Source organism: Bos grunniens, chromosome 4, assembly GCF_055505025.1.
Source record: "Bos grunniens cultivar Pamir isolate PY7600 chromosome 4, Bosgru_T2T1.0, whole genome shotgun sequence".
Lineage (NCBI taxonomy): Eukaryota > Metazoa > Chordata > Mammalia > Artiodactyla > Bovidae > Bos > Bos grunniens.
In genome coordinates, this window is record NC_141168.1 from 115,541,316 (window position 1) to 115,556,598 (window position 15,283).

Here is a 15,283-nt window from a genome sequence, read left to right on the forward strand (position 1 = left end):
CACTGCTCTCACATCTGATTGGGCAGACAGGTGGGGAAGGGAGAGGTCTATGCAGTATTGGTTCTCAAAGTGGGGTTCACCTGGGAACCTGGTGAACCTTGAATTCTCAGGCCCCACCCCAGAACTACTGAATCAGAAACCCTCAAGGTGGAACCAAGGTAAACATGTTTTCACAAGCCCTTTTGGGATGATTCTGAGGCTCACTCAAACTTGAAAAATACTGACTTGGCATGGGGTGCCCTAAGGTATATCATTCCTATCTGAACATCCCGAGTAATGAAAACTTCACTCAAGGCACTGAGACGAGAGGTGAAGATCTGAGGCAGTGAGTAGTTCCACTTCCTTCTGCAAATGACACAGGGCTTCACCCATCTCCCTGATCTTTCTGCTGACTGGCTTGGACAAGGACGCCATGCATTTCTCTCACTGGCTCAAACACCTCTGGGAAAACATTCTTGAAAAGTACTTTTAGAAAAAACAAAGACTCAAATCATGAATGTATAATGGGATAACAATTTCTATGACAAACATTACATTTTTTAAAGTTTCAATTGACCTGGAAGATGGCTAAAAGTACTTTGCCTTTAAGATCCAAATAAGTCAATACATTGCCCCCCAGTTTCCATGGAGGATGGACTCCAGGACCCTCTCAGACACCAAAATGCTCAGGGGCTGAAGTCTGAAGTATATGCATATAACTTGTGCACATCCCCCTGTGTACTTAAATCATCTCTAGATGTCATCTCTAGATAAGTGTTAGTCATTCATTCATGTCTGACTCTTTGCAACCCATGGACTGTAGCCCATCAGGCTTCACTGTCCATGGGATTTCCCAGGCAAGAACACTGGAGTGGGTTGTCATGCCCTCCTTCGGGGGATCTTTAGATGACATAATAATACAATGTAAATGCTACGCAAACAGTTGCCAGCAAATGGAAACTTTGCTTTGTGAAAGTTTCTGGATTTTTTTTTTTTTTTTGGATCCACAATTGGTTGAATCTGAGGATGGGGAACCCACAGATAGGAAGAGGTGACTGTACTGAATGTTTAATACTCAGTTCAGTTCAGTTCAGTCACTCAGTCGTGTCCGACTCTTTGCGACCCCATGAATCGCAGCACGCCAGGCCTCCCTGTCCATCACCAACTCCCGGAGTTCACTCAGACTCACGTCCATTGAGTCAGTGATGCCACCCAGCCATCTCATCCTCTGTCATCCCCTTCTCCTCCTGCCCCCAATCCCTCCCAGCATCAGAGTCTTTTCCAATGAGTCAACTCTTTGCATGAGGTGGCCAAAGTACTGGAGTTTCAGCTTTAGCATCATTCCTTCCAAAGAAATCCCAGGGCTGATCTCCTTCAGAATGGACTGGTTGGATCTCCTTGCAGTCCAAGGGACTCTCAAGAGTCTTCTCCAACACCACAGTTCAAAAGCATCAATTCTTTGGTGCTCAGCTTTCTTCACAGTCCAACTCTCACATCCATACATGACCATAGGAAAAACCATAGCCTTGACTAGATGGACCTTTGTTGGCAAAGTAATGTCTCTGCTTTTGAATATGCTATCTAGGTTGGTCATAACTGTTCTTCCAAGGAGTAAGTGTCTTTTACTACTTGACAAGAAAAAAGTGTTTAAAAATATGAAAACCTAAGGGTTCCCATTTTCCTATAAACTAGTCATGTCCTTGAAAATAATCCTTTCCTCCTGATTTAGGATATTCATGTTAGTAGCAGTTGCACATAAATAAGGCTTTCCAAATAAACATCTTATCTTTATATGGAAGGAAGTTCAGGAAGAAGGAATTGACGTTCTTCCCCAAAGATGACAATACATTTTTGGGTTCCTTTCCCAGAAATTAGTAAATAACAAAATCTTTTCATTTAAAAAGAAAAAAAAAAAAAAGAAGCCTGTTCATAGCAAATGCTTAAATTGAATCCATATGCCACTCACATACTTAAAAAAGGAGATGGCTGCTGTGAGCCAATTTCTCCACTCATTCTGGGCCAAATAAAACAGATTTCAGTTAAAAAAAAAAAAAAAGCTTTTATTGCCTCAGAGGGAGCTCTATTCATCCTGTAGGGTATACAAGTACTATTTATTTTTCATTCAGAATTCCTGATTCTCTACTTCATACACATTTTCCCACTCAGGTCGACTTTATCCACTCTGTATAAGTACATTAAAATCTGAAAAACATAACACCTTCTCTGGATGGAACAAATTTTTAAAAAAATGTTGAGGCCGCATAGCTAAGGAAACCATAAACAAAATGAAAAAACAATCTATGGACTGGGAGAAAATATTTGCAAATGATGCAACCAGCAAGGGGTTAATTTCCAAAATACATAAACAGCTCCTACAATTCAGTAAAAAAAAGACAAATAACCCAATTGAAAAATGGGCAGAAGACCTAAATAGACATTTCTCCAAAGATGAGATGTACATGAAAAGATGCTCAACATTGCTAATTAGTAGAGAAATGCAAATCCAAACTGCAATGAGGCATCACCTCACACCAGTCAGAAGAGCCATCATCAAAAAGTCTACCAACAATAAATACTGGAAAGGGTGTGGAGAAAAGGGAGCCCTCTTACACTGTTGGCAGGAATGTAAGTTGGTGCAGACACTATGGAGAACGGCATGGAGGTTCCTTAAGAAACTAAACGTAGAGTTTGCATATTATCTAGCCATCCCCATCTGGGGTGCAGATCCAGAGAAAACTATATTAAAAAATACATGCACCCCAAAGCTTTGGAGCACTGTTTACAATAGCCAAGGCATGGAAACAACCTAAATGTCCATAATGATGAATGGATAAAGATGATGTGGTACACACACACAGTGGAATACTATCAGCCATAGAGAGTGAGATAGTGCCATCTGCAGCAACATGATGGGCCTAGAGAGTGTCATACTGAGAGAAGGAAGTCAGACAGAGAAAGAACACCATAGGACATCACTTTTATGTAGAATCTAAAATACAGCACAAATGAACACAGCTACGAAGCAGAATCGGATTCACAGACATGGAGAACAGATGTGTGGTTCCCAGGGCGGAGGGGCTGGGGAAGGGAAGGATTGGGAGTTGGGATTAGCAAATATAAGCTAGTATATATAGGACAGATAAACAATAAGGTCCTACTGTAAAAATGAACTTATTGATAAGAAAAAAGTGTTTAAAAATATGAAAACCTAAGGGTTTCCATCCAGCCATCTCATCCTCTAACACCCTCTTTTCCTTCTGCTCTCCATCTTTCCCAGCATCAGGGTCTTTTCTAACAGTCAGTTTTTTGCATTAGGTGGCCAAAGTATTGGAGCTTCAGCTTCAGCATAAGTCCTTCCAATGAATGTTCAGGATTGATTTCCTTTTGGGTGGACAGGTTTGATCTCCTTGCAGTCCAAGGGACTCTCAAGAGTCTTCTCCAGCACCACAGTCCAAAAGCATCAATTCTCCAGCGCTCAGCTTCCTTTACGGCCCAGCTCTCACATCCACACATGACCACTGGAAAAACCACAGCCTGGACTAGATGGGCCTTTGTTGGCATTGCTGTTTTTTTTCTGGAATTGCTTCCTCTATAATCCAGCAGATGTTTTCAATTTGATCTCTAGCTCTTCTTCCTTCTCTAAACCCAGCTTGGAGACCTGGAAATTCCTGGTTCACAGAATGCTGAAGCCTAGCATGCGAGATTTTAAGCATGGCCTTACTAGCACGGGAAGCCCTACTAGCATGGGAGATGAATGCAATTGTCTGATAGGTAGCATATTCTTTGGTACTACCCTTCTTGGGTATTGGGATGAGGATTGACCTTTTCCAGTCCTGTGGCTACGGCTGGGTCTTCCAGATTGACTGACATAATGAATGCAAAACCTTGATGGCATCATCCTTTAAGAATCTGAATTCTTAAATTCAGAATTTCATCACATCCACTAGATTTATTAACAGCAGTGCTTCTTAAGGCCCACTTAGCACTCCAGAATGTCTGGCTCTGGGGGACTAACTATACTATTGTAGTAATCCGGTTCATTAAGATCTTTTTTGTACAGTTCTTCCATGTATTCTTTCCATCTCTTCTTGATCTCTTCAGTATCTACTGGGTCTCTACCATTTTTATCCTTTATTGTGCCCATCTTTGGGCAGAACGCTTCCATGATGTTTGCAATGCTCCTCAAGAGATCTCCAGTCTTTCCCTGTTTGCTGTTTCCTTCTATTATTAAGCACTGCTCGTCAAAGAAGGCCTTCCTGTCTCTCCTAGCGACCTTTGCAACTCTGCATTTAACTGGAGATGCTTCTCCCTCTCTCCTTGCTTTCCACTTCTCTTTGTTCTTCTGCTATTTGTAAAGCCTCCTCAGATAGCCACTTTGACTGTTGCTTTTCTTTTTCTTCAGGATGGTTTTGCTCGCCACCTTCTGTACAATATTACAGACCTTTGTCCATAGTTCTTTAGGCACACTGTTAACTGGATCTCGTCCCTTGAATGTATTCATTACCGCTACTGCGGATTCATACGGGATTTAAGTCACACCTGGCTGGCCTATTGTTTTTCCCAGTTTTCTTTAGTTTAAGCCTGGATTTTGCTATGAGAAACTGATGGTCTGTGCTCCGGGTAGGCTCCGGATCTTGCTTTTGCTGACTTGATACAGCTTTTCCATCTTCAGGTACAAAGAATATAATCAATTTGATCTTGATATTGACCATTTGGTGATGTCCATGTGTAAAGTCGTCTCCTATGTTGTTGAAAAGGGGTATTTGCTATCACTAGAGCATTCTCTTGGCAGAATTCAGTTAACCTTTGCCCTGCTTCATTTTGTTCCATTACTTGCCTGTTACTCCAGGTATATCTTGACTTCCTCCTTTTGGATTCCAATCCCTGATGATGAATGGAACATCTGTTTTAGGTGTTAGTTCTAGGAGGTCTTCTAGGTCTTCATAGAACTGATAAACTTCAGCTTCTTCACCATCCGAGGGGCATAGACTTGGATTACTGTGATGTTGAATGGCTTGCCTTGGAAACGAACCGAGATCATTCTGGCATTTTTGACGTTGCATCCAAGTACTGTATTTCAGACTCTTTTGCTGATTATAAGGGCTACTCTATTTCTTCTATGGGATTCTTGCCCACAATAGTAGATAAAATAGTCATATGAATTAAATTTGCCCATTCCCGTTCATTTTAGTTCACTGATTCCTAGAATGTCGATGATTATTCTTACCATCTGCTGCTTGACCACATCCAATTTTCCTTAATTCGTGGACCTAACATTCCAGGTTCCTATGCAATATGTTCTTTGCAGCGTCAGATTTTACTTTCATCACCAGACATATCCATAACTGAGCATAGTATCCGCTTTGGCCCAGCCATTCATTCTGGGGCTATTGGTAATTCTCCTTCAATCTTCCCCAGTAGCATACTGGACACCTGGGGGACTCATCTTTTGGGCCTTTTATACAACTCATGAAGTTCTCACAGCAAATATACTGGGATGGTTTGCCATTCCCTCCTCCAGTGGATCCCAGTTTGATCACAAATCAAAACACTTCATCTAAAATGCACTGCGTTACAGGCTTTTCAGACAAATTTCAAGGGCTGTGGCTGGAAGAGCCAGTAGATGGGCACCGGATGTCTCTGAGATCAAGGATAAAGAACACCCCTGGAGGGACTGAGAGAGGTGACCGATGAGTAGACAGATGGATACACAGATAGACAGGTAACCAGGCCAGGAAGGAAAGAAGTGAGAAATCACGACACTGCCGCAGAGCCACTTACATGACTGCTAACCACGATACAGGGGTCACACTTTCCCTCTGGAAGGTATAGACCTGGTTTCTAATTCATTTTAAGTAAAGTCAGTTTATGAATAAGCCTCAAAGAACCTGGACCTCAAGACTCACAGGGTGTGATGCCAAGGATGAGATGAACAGGCATGGGTCAGCCAAGTGACACCACTGAGTAGGAGGAAAAGTGTGAAGAGAGTCAGCTCCTGCTGGAGGAGAGCTGGGCTTAAAGGGGCTCCATGTAAATGTCCCCATTCATGGGGCAATTCCAGGAACCATCTCAGTTCAATGAGGAATCACTCGCCCTTCTCTTTACACTGCCGACCAGCTTGTATCTCAGAGTCTGTATGGAGCAGACCTGCTGCTGCCCAGGGAGCTCAACTCTGGAAGAGCCCAGAGCACACTGTCCATCTTGACCACAGCAGGGTGTCATTCTTCCCAAACCCCACCCAAATAATCTTTTTCCATGTCACACTTTAAGCCAGGAAACTTGTCAAATAATGTCCTGGCCCCTGGAAAGGGAGCATCTGATATTTCAAATAGTGTTTCAAGGCACATCATCAGGCAGATGAAGGAAGAAGCCCAGAGGAAGATGCCAGCTATGAGGATGCAGGCTCTGCCGGTCACCACGAGAGAGTCATATGCAAAGTCACTCTGCTTTGAAGGTTCCACAGATACAAGGCCTCCCTAAATAGATGTTATGTCATGTACAAACCAATTTCTAATGCAAACACCTTCTCAGCTTTGCTGTGAATGTAGATTATTTGGGCACCTATATTACATTAATATTATGTGTCATTCCTATCTTAAACACACTTCAGATTTCTTACAGAGCTTGCAATTTTCTCATTAAGCAATCATGCTCTAAATTTCAAAGCTAATGATAAATGTTAATCAACAAGTCTAAGCCTTTAAGAACTGAAGGCACAAAAATAGTTTCTGATCTTCCCTAATTGAAGCAATGTAGCACCTCACCTAGACTTCTAAATAAAGCTTACATTTTCACCCTGAGCCATCTTGTTGCTAGAGCCACAAGCTTGAAGGATGACACTGCACACAGGGACCTTCCAGAGAACTCACAGGTTCATTTAGCTGGTCCACGTGATGCCCTCTCCCTACCTTTTCTGATGTCTTGTCTTGCACAGGTGGCCCTGCGCGGGGCAGGGTTGGAGGAGGGGGTGCCCGGCGCTTCTTCAGGTCCGACTTGACCGACACCCCTGAGATGTTGCCAAGAGAGAGGGATGGACCCAGGATAACGGAACGTGGATTCACACACGGGGAGTTCGGGGTCGTCAAGCAGCCCTGTCGGAGGAAGAGACAAATAGAAAACCTGCATCACTCTGAGATGCTTCTGGATGCTTGACTGCTCAGAGATGAAAACTGAACACCCAACGCCCATCAGAGCTTCTCCATCATCGTTTTTACAGACAAACAATGTTTGAATCACAAAACCTTTGTTTGAGAGCAAAACCCTTCTATTTTCACTCTCCAGGGAAAGTGACCACAGACCCCATTACAGGACAGGTTCCTGGTATGAGGTTTATTTTGCTAATCGTGAAGGAAACAGCAAGACTGTTTAAATCTGTATGAGGAATTCTTACCAGCGAGAATCATGGAAAACTCTCGACCCACCTACAGTGATGAATTTGCCTCCTTAAATTTGTGACCTGCCATCAGACCGAGTACTTAGATGCTGAGAAGGGGAAGGAACAGATCAACAGGTGTGTTTCTCCTGGAACGCAGAAGCAGCGCATCTTGGCCGTCTGGAGCAGCATCTCACCCCCTGCCTGGAAGGGGCTTAGGTTTCTCCTAATTTGGGGAAGTTCCAAATAATTGACAGGGCAGTATAAACAGCCTGCCCTGGATATTTCATGTGACCATCAAATGCAGTACTTCATGACAGATCCCTAATTAACTGAAAACAAATTCAACCTAACACCCTAGTTAATTGCTCCCAAGGAGCAACGTCTATATCCAGGGAGCAGACTAAAGGCATATATATGTATTTTTTTCAGTTCTTCCTCCTAGGTTCTATTTAGTGGAATAATGCAAGTGTTAGTGCAGGGAAGAGCATTTAGATAACTAGCAGTCTAATTCCAAATTAAAACCAAAATGGATGCCCATCCCTTACCCTTCTATGCCCTCTGTCCTGCCCTGACCCTCCCCAGAACCAGCGTCTGCACTCCACGAGGTGCACACTGAGGGCCAGTGTGTGGAGTGGTCAGGCTGCAGATGAGGGGGACCCAGAACCAGCGTCTCCACTCCACGCGGTGCACACTGAGGGCCAGTGGAGTGGTCAGGCCGCAGATGAGGGGACACACTGCCGGGACTCGTGACTTTGCCACTGATAAGCTGGGTGACCTTGGAGAGGTTTCGTAACTTCTCTCTGCCTCAGTTTATCTCCTGCAAAATTGAGATCAATAATAGTACCTCCATCCCAGAGAAATGGTGAGAATGAAATGGGTTACAATAGGTGAAAGAGGCTTAAAGAGAGTTCAAGGCACAAAGTGAGCATCCAGTATGTGCTGTTACGGTCATTATGCATTTGTATGGTTTTTTTTCTCCCCCGTTACGGTGTGAGCCCCATGAGGACAGTGGCCATTCCCTTTTTGCAGTCATAGCCGAGTCCCAGGCTCCCAGCAGCTCGTGGTAACTGGTGGGCCCTTGAGTCCACACAAGCAGGAGTGAGTGGGTGGGCAGATCTGCCTTACATTTCACAGCAGGAACTTGTGGGTGAGCCATCAGCTCACCACATTTGAAATAAATATAGAAAGAAAACTCACCACTCAATAGCAGCCCTGTAAGACGTGCCCTCAGCCTATTCTGTTCTGCCAATTACATCAGTATTCAGTTTCCTGAGAAGATTTTTGAGACTCAGATTTTCTTGTACTTAAATATTAACATCAAAGGAAAGTGGAATCCCTGCTTCTTATGTCAATTCATGCTTTCCTGCAAGACGCTATCAAACATACTGATCATCAAAAGCAGAATCCCCATAGCAGGTCAGGGACCCACAGGAAAGAGCCCTACACCCAGAAAACTAAACCCAGGCTCCCACATAAAAATGTAAAGAAAAAATGTCAGTTGTTTCTCCCAAATCCTCCAGTTTTGCAGACGTCAGATGTGTACTAAGCAGTCACTAAGTCACGTCTGACTTTTTAGTGACCCCATTGACTGTAGACTGTAGACTGTAGACTGCCAGGTTCCTCCATGGGATTTCCCAGGCAAGAATACTGGAGTGCGTTGCCATTTCCTTCTCCAGGGGATCTTCTTGACCCAGGGATTGAGCCCACATCTTCTGTACTGCAGGCAGATTCCTTACCGCTGAGCCACCAGGGAAATCTCCTACTAAGCAAATGAGCCAATGCAAAATGAACTCTTAAATACTTCCATCTACCTTACACGTACCTCCATTGCAACTGTGAACACAGAAAAAGACAAAAGAACTTAACTGCACTCAACAATGCTGGGTCTGGATGGTAAATGAAGCAAACCAGAGCAAGGGCTACGCTGACCCAAGTCTGGAGCTGGGCGTGCGTTACACTGAAGGGCTGGCTCGCTCGCATGCCCCCACTGGAGGGGGGCTGGCTCACTCACATGCCCCCCACCCCATTCGAGAGGATACAAACTCATGCTGTAGAGGTTTGTTAAGGCCTGTGAAGCACAGCAGAGAACCCTATCCACTGCCTGCATCTCTGGAGCATGCCCAGACCCATTGGCATCCCTTAAACATGGACTTTGTGACAGGGCGCCTCGCATTCCTGACCCTAATTGCTTTTCTTCCCTCTTCCCTGTCTACACTGGCACTGCCAGTCCTTCTTGCCTCAGTCCTCACCACAACTATGCCTGCCTGGCAGAAGCCTCAGCGCCTCTTTGAACTCACTTTGGTCCCTTCAGTGCCCCAAGCATGTTCCCGGCTCTGTGCAGACACTCTGTTAAAAGCACTTCACAGCGCATCTATTTTATATCTATTTCAGGCTCTTCCTCTGTAACCCTGCTGCCCTTAAGAGCACCAGGACTTCTGAGTCTGTCAACTCTTTCCTGAAGTGGGGGGGCTGCCTCAGCGCCCACCCTGCACACACAAGCAGGAACAGCTCCATCTTTAAAACGAAGGACCTTCCACTCACTTCAAAGTTGCTGTCAGCACCCAGCGTGTTTCTGTCACGTTAGATGTGTCCCATATATGTGGTTTCCCTCCTTTGATAAGTATTTTTGGTAAGAATGATCTCATCAGGGCCACAGAGAGATGGCCTTGACAGCAGAGAGTTGGAGCCCAGGGCCACCGATCCTGGCTGTCTCCAGTCCTGACACCCGTCACTGACGGGCTTCACAGGGTCCACGTCTCTGGAACAGAGCTGAGTTCCGACACCACAGGTCTTTTAGCCAACTCTGTTCTACAGAGCACACACAGCTCTCTCCCAAACCCAGCCCACGCTTCACACCCTCAGTGTCGGTGTCCCCTAGTTCTCGGTCCACCGAGCCCTCTCAATGCTGAAACACAGCAACGCTTCTCAATTTTCAATCCAGGGGCGGCCAAAACATCTTGGCTGCCCAGAGGATATTTGTGGTTTAACTCGTTTCCTTCTTTCCCCACTCCTGGAATTTGCGCACACAATAAAGAAAAAAAAAATCCACAGAATAATTTGGATAGAAACATTGCTAAGTACTGGATGTCGTTTGGGAGGCCAATTCATATCAGTGTAAAATAAGATGGTAAACCGCACTGTGGCCCATGTAGCCTGGGGTCTAGACAGCCTGGTCCACGCCTCCTGTTCCAGTTGGGTTTTCTCCTGCTGCGCAGTGGCCAAGTTTCACGGGGAACAGACCACGGCTTGCCTGCAGGAGGGATCTCATTTCCTGCTCTTGTCCAAACTGTTCAATATCATTAAAAAAAAAAAAATCAAATCCGTTTCTCATAGGGGAGTGAGTCATACCTTCCTACAAAGGTTGGCAGAAAAATTCACAGGTTCTGGCTTTCATAGTCACATCAGATTTTCTTAGTTTTTTTCTCCTGTGATGGAAGCCCAATAAATCATTAAGAAAGAGCAATGGATAATGAAAACGGGAATAAAGAAAACCCTACTGACAGGGCCCATAAGAGGTCTCATTGTTAAGATGGCTCATTATGTTGACCTCGCAAACAGAGAATAAAATCAGTGATCCTCGAGACTGACCAAACTGCCCAAAAGACATTCTGTTTTCTCACTGGCCCTACCTTCTCAAAGCTATGAGACCACCAGCTACAATCTCCACCAGGAGGTCCAGACCTCTGGCTCCGTGACCACAGGACTCAACTACAGGCTAAAATTTAACCATCCCTTCAGAGAATTTTTCATTGGTGGGGCATAAGAAAGACCCCGTCAGAAATGGAGGACACTGGTTCTCCTTAAGGGCCAGTCACCCTCTCTTTTCCCTCTAATAAATTCCCCTTTTCTTGCCTGACTGCCCAGCTTGCTTTCTTTTTCTCTGCATTTGCCTTACACCAACCTTTAGGACCCAGAACTCGTGGGACTTCAGACTGTGGGGTGTACACCTCCTTTGCGGTCACTGGAGGGCTAGTCAGATGGGAAACAGTACTAATGCCATGAATTCCCACCACCACTGACAGCCTACGGATTTATTACCTTCAGTATAAAATGATAAGATGGGACTTCACTGGTGGTCCGGTGGCTCAGATTCCCAGCTTCCAGGTCAGGGGGCCTTGGTCAGGGAGCTAGATCCTGCATGCTGAAACTAAGAGTCTGCATGCCACAGCTAAAATTACACAAGCTGCAACTGAAGACCCTATGTGCCTTCACTGAAGATCGAAGATCCCACACGCCTCAACTAAGACTCGGTGGAGCCACATACATGAACAAATACTAAAAAAAATTAAGATGATAATTTGATCCCATCTCTCACGCACAGCTGGAGGTTGAGGATTGGGAAACAGCTTTGGGATCTGTTGATTTTGCCATAGATATCTAATTTTGAGTTAAATACGTATATTTGTTTTTGTTTGAAATGTTGTCATTGCAGCCAGAACAACAACCGTGGAGACCACTGTTCCTGCAGTGATGGTCTCAGTAGGTTAGGGGCAGAGCTAATTCTTAAGGCCAAACCTATAGTCACCCCTTCCCCACCCCCCGCCCCTGGGAGCTCATGGGTTCTCAGGATGGCTCAACTGAAAAAAAATGCATAGCTGAAAAGTTGAGAATTATGTTTTATTCAGTAGACAAAACTGAGGACTTAAGCCTGGGACACAGCCCTTCTGAGAGCTCTGACAGACTGCTCAGAAGAGCTAAGGTGGGAGGAGCCAGAATATATAGGGATTTTTGCAACTCGAAACATCAAAAGAGTGCCGTTAATTAAGGAGAACCGGACATCACGCTGCTCTTTATATGGGAAGATGCAAGAGTCTGGCTCACTGAAATCATCCCTTGGACATCTACCTCAGCTACCTGGAGCCAGCTTCCTGTGGAGTTTTCTCATCCTGAGTCTTCTCAGGGTCTGCCTTGTGGGTGGCTGCAGTGTCTGCTGGTTTAATGGTGGGGATCCTGTTTCCATCCCAATTTCCCTTACATCTGGGTGGCTGTAATGTGACGACGTGATGACTGCAACACCCTTTGTTCTGCTGACACACCAGCGACATTTGTTTCACTGACACAAACTCCCTTGGCTTCTCTCTGGGGAGAGGCACAAACCCTGAGGGTTTTCCAAGCAGCCATCCTGAGAAGCTGTGAGCTCCTAGGCGTGGGTGGGTGACTGTAGGTTCGGCCTTAAGAATTAGTTCTGCCCCTAACCTATCGGGACCATCCATGCAGGCAGAGTGGTCTCCACGGGGCCAGCACTGCCGTGACAGCTCCCTATAGTGCTGGGGAAGGCTCTGGGAGTGCTGGGTCTCCCTGGAATGATTCTTGGGTTCACAGGGACTGCAAAGAGCAGGTTCTCCTCTTTACTCATTTACTCATAATCCACTGGGCAGGACACTGGGAGTGCCCAAGGTGAGCATCACCGTATCTGTGTGGGCCCCACTGTATCCTCCGCTGCAGTTGCTGACATCACCCGCCTCAGGCAACTCTACAGGCATCCATGTCACAGCTGAAGGGGGCCTCTGTCCCTAGAAACAGGAAGGGCGCTGTGAACTCTGACTAGAATATGCTTCTGAGATAAATGGGGCAATGCTGTACTTGAAACATTTCTGTCTAAATTGTTTCTGGGACCTCCCTGGTGGTCCAGTGGTTAAGACTTCACTTTCCAGTGCTGGGGGTGTGGGTTCAATCCCTGCCGGAGGAGCTTAGATCTCACATGCCTTGCAGCCAAAAAGTCAAAACATAAAACAGAAGCAATACTGCCACAAATTCAATAAAAACTTTAAAAAATGGTTTCATAAAGAAGTAAGGATGAAGAGTTATTTGTTCCCATTTCTCAAAATTGTTCATTCTGGCAAAAAAAAAAAGACTACCTTGCGAGAATCAAGCATAAGGAGACCTTTTGACATGGTTGGTGAGGCATTCAGACAGAGGTTTTGGCCTAAATATTGAGGAAAATATTTTGGTTATAGTAAGTACAATCTGAAATAGCCATCAACGATTTTATCAGCATCACATGCTTCTAAATTAGACCAGATATTCTTAGGATGGCATGGTTTTAGAGTTTTAATGGGGAGAAAAGCTGAGGCCCAAGGAAATGAATTGAACTCCTCAGGATGCCTGAGCTCCTGGGGAATGGGATTCAACTGGTCAGTTCCAAGCATCCTGCATCCCTCCTCTCCGTTCACCATGCTGTCCCCTTTTGAAAGGATTTCAATAGCTTTGCTCTTCTCTTTTTCCTTTCTCTCTTCCTTCCCTCCTTCCTTCCTTGTTTCGTTCTCTCTTTATCAAAAAATTCAGTGGGAGAGAAGTTAGTCAGACCTGTTACCACATCATCCTTTCTTCGGATACAGGTTTTGGCAGGGATATAAGGCAGGGCCACATGACAGAGCCTGATAGGTGGCGGACCTCACTCTCCTGCCCACACTCTCAGGGCAGCCCGGGTCTATCAGAGCTGCTCTGATGTGAAGGCAGGGAACACTGCTCCCCACCCATGGCTGCCAGCGCTGCCCTGGATGCTCTGCTTGTTCTTCCTTATCCTCAGAGCACAGCCTTCCTGAAGGACACACCCCTGGCTGAATCCCTCTGCCAGGGGGTACCCTGTCTTCCTGTGCCCTGGAAATCTGGCATCAGTTCAGAGCAAAGGGCAAACAAAGAGGCTGAAACCCATCAGCTTCGTGAGAATGAATCCTCGTGATGGGCAGAGACACAGAACTTAGGAATCTAGTTTCTACCGTGTGATGTGAGTGGGAAATAGCCATTCTCTAGGGCCATGTTCTTCCTGGGAATGCCTGAAAAATGGCATTGCTTTAGAAGATAAGTTGTATAAGCTATTTGGCCAACAAAATACTGTGTCATGGAAGCTCTCTGACAGTTTCAAGCTTCAGAACAATTTCAGAGATCTTTCTTCTGTTGGTTGGATTTTTCCTTACAACATGCCCAAAACATTCAGCTGGTAGTGTCTGCCTTCCAACTAAACTCAGGGAAGACACTGAATACTCTGGAACTCTGAGCCTGAAAACTTTTTAGCAAACACGGGGGATGCTTGGAATACGCTGATTACTCATAATTGACCACTTTCACCAAGACCATTTTAGAGAGCCAGAAAGTTGTGAAAAGCTTGTGAATTAAAAGGAAACCAGCCTCGGTATAAGTCAGAGGTGCCTGGCTGCAGGCAGGTGGTGGGCACGCTGGGACCCTAGGTCAGTGTGGAGGCTCCACAGCGGGTGTGGAGGAGGAACCCTGGGTGAGGTGGTGTGATGCTGAGTGGAGAGAGCTGAGCGTAACTCAGTGCTAGGCTCATGGGGACGAGGCGGGCAGAGACCTGAGGGAAATACCCGGACCCGCACAACAGGGTGTGTGTGTGTGTGTGTGCGCGCGTGTGCGATGGCTTGCTGTGGGTCTATGTGAGATTTCAATGGATGCAAACCCAAGCACAATTTTGGCAGGTAGGAGTGATGATTCTAATTCATATGAACCATAAAACCTTAATAATAAAGGTTTCCCTTTCAAATGTGTGAAGTTTCCTACAATTTACAAGGAAGCAGACTTTGAATGCTCACCTGAGAGTTCTGTTTACTAAAACTCACCAGGAGTAAGATTGCCTACATGGTCACAGTGGAGATAAATGAATAAAGGTATTGAGATCCATGGATTTCTCTAAAGGACACCAAGCCTCGCATGTCAAGTGTCTCATGTGTGTTTCTTGAATACCGCAGGCTGGATCTGGCAGCTGGTTGGTATTGGCTGGGTCTCAGGGCTGACGGAAAAAGACGCCTCTTCTCCATATAGAAACAAAACTATTCAATAAAATGAGAAAGATTCTCCCTGTAAGCAACCAGACGATTTCTAACACTCCTATCAAATCAGGAAGGCTGCTCTGTAACTGCAGATAACTGAGTCGTTAGATGGAGGAAGTCAACTTGATAAAATGTCTTTTCTAGC

The 15,283-nt window shown here is 45.4% G+C and overlaps 1 protein-coding gene across 11 annotated transcripts in view; it reads right to left on the reverse strand.

The window, feature by feature from the left end:
- Nucleotides 1-15,283, reverse strand: part of COBL (cordon-bleu WH2 repeat protein) — a 296,069-nt gene that overhangs the window by 125,846 nt on the left and 154,940 nt on the right. For all 11 annotated transcript variants that reach the window (XM_086398046.1, XM_086398048.1, XM_086398045.1 and 8 more), the window contains one exon: nt 6,888-7,070. In XM_086398046.1, the coding sequence (XP_086254172.1) occupies nt 6,888-7,070 (183 nt within the window). The remainder of the gene's footprint in view (nt 1-6,887; nt 7,071-15,283) is intronic.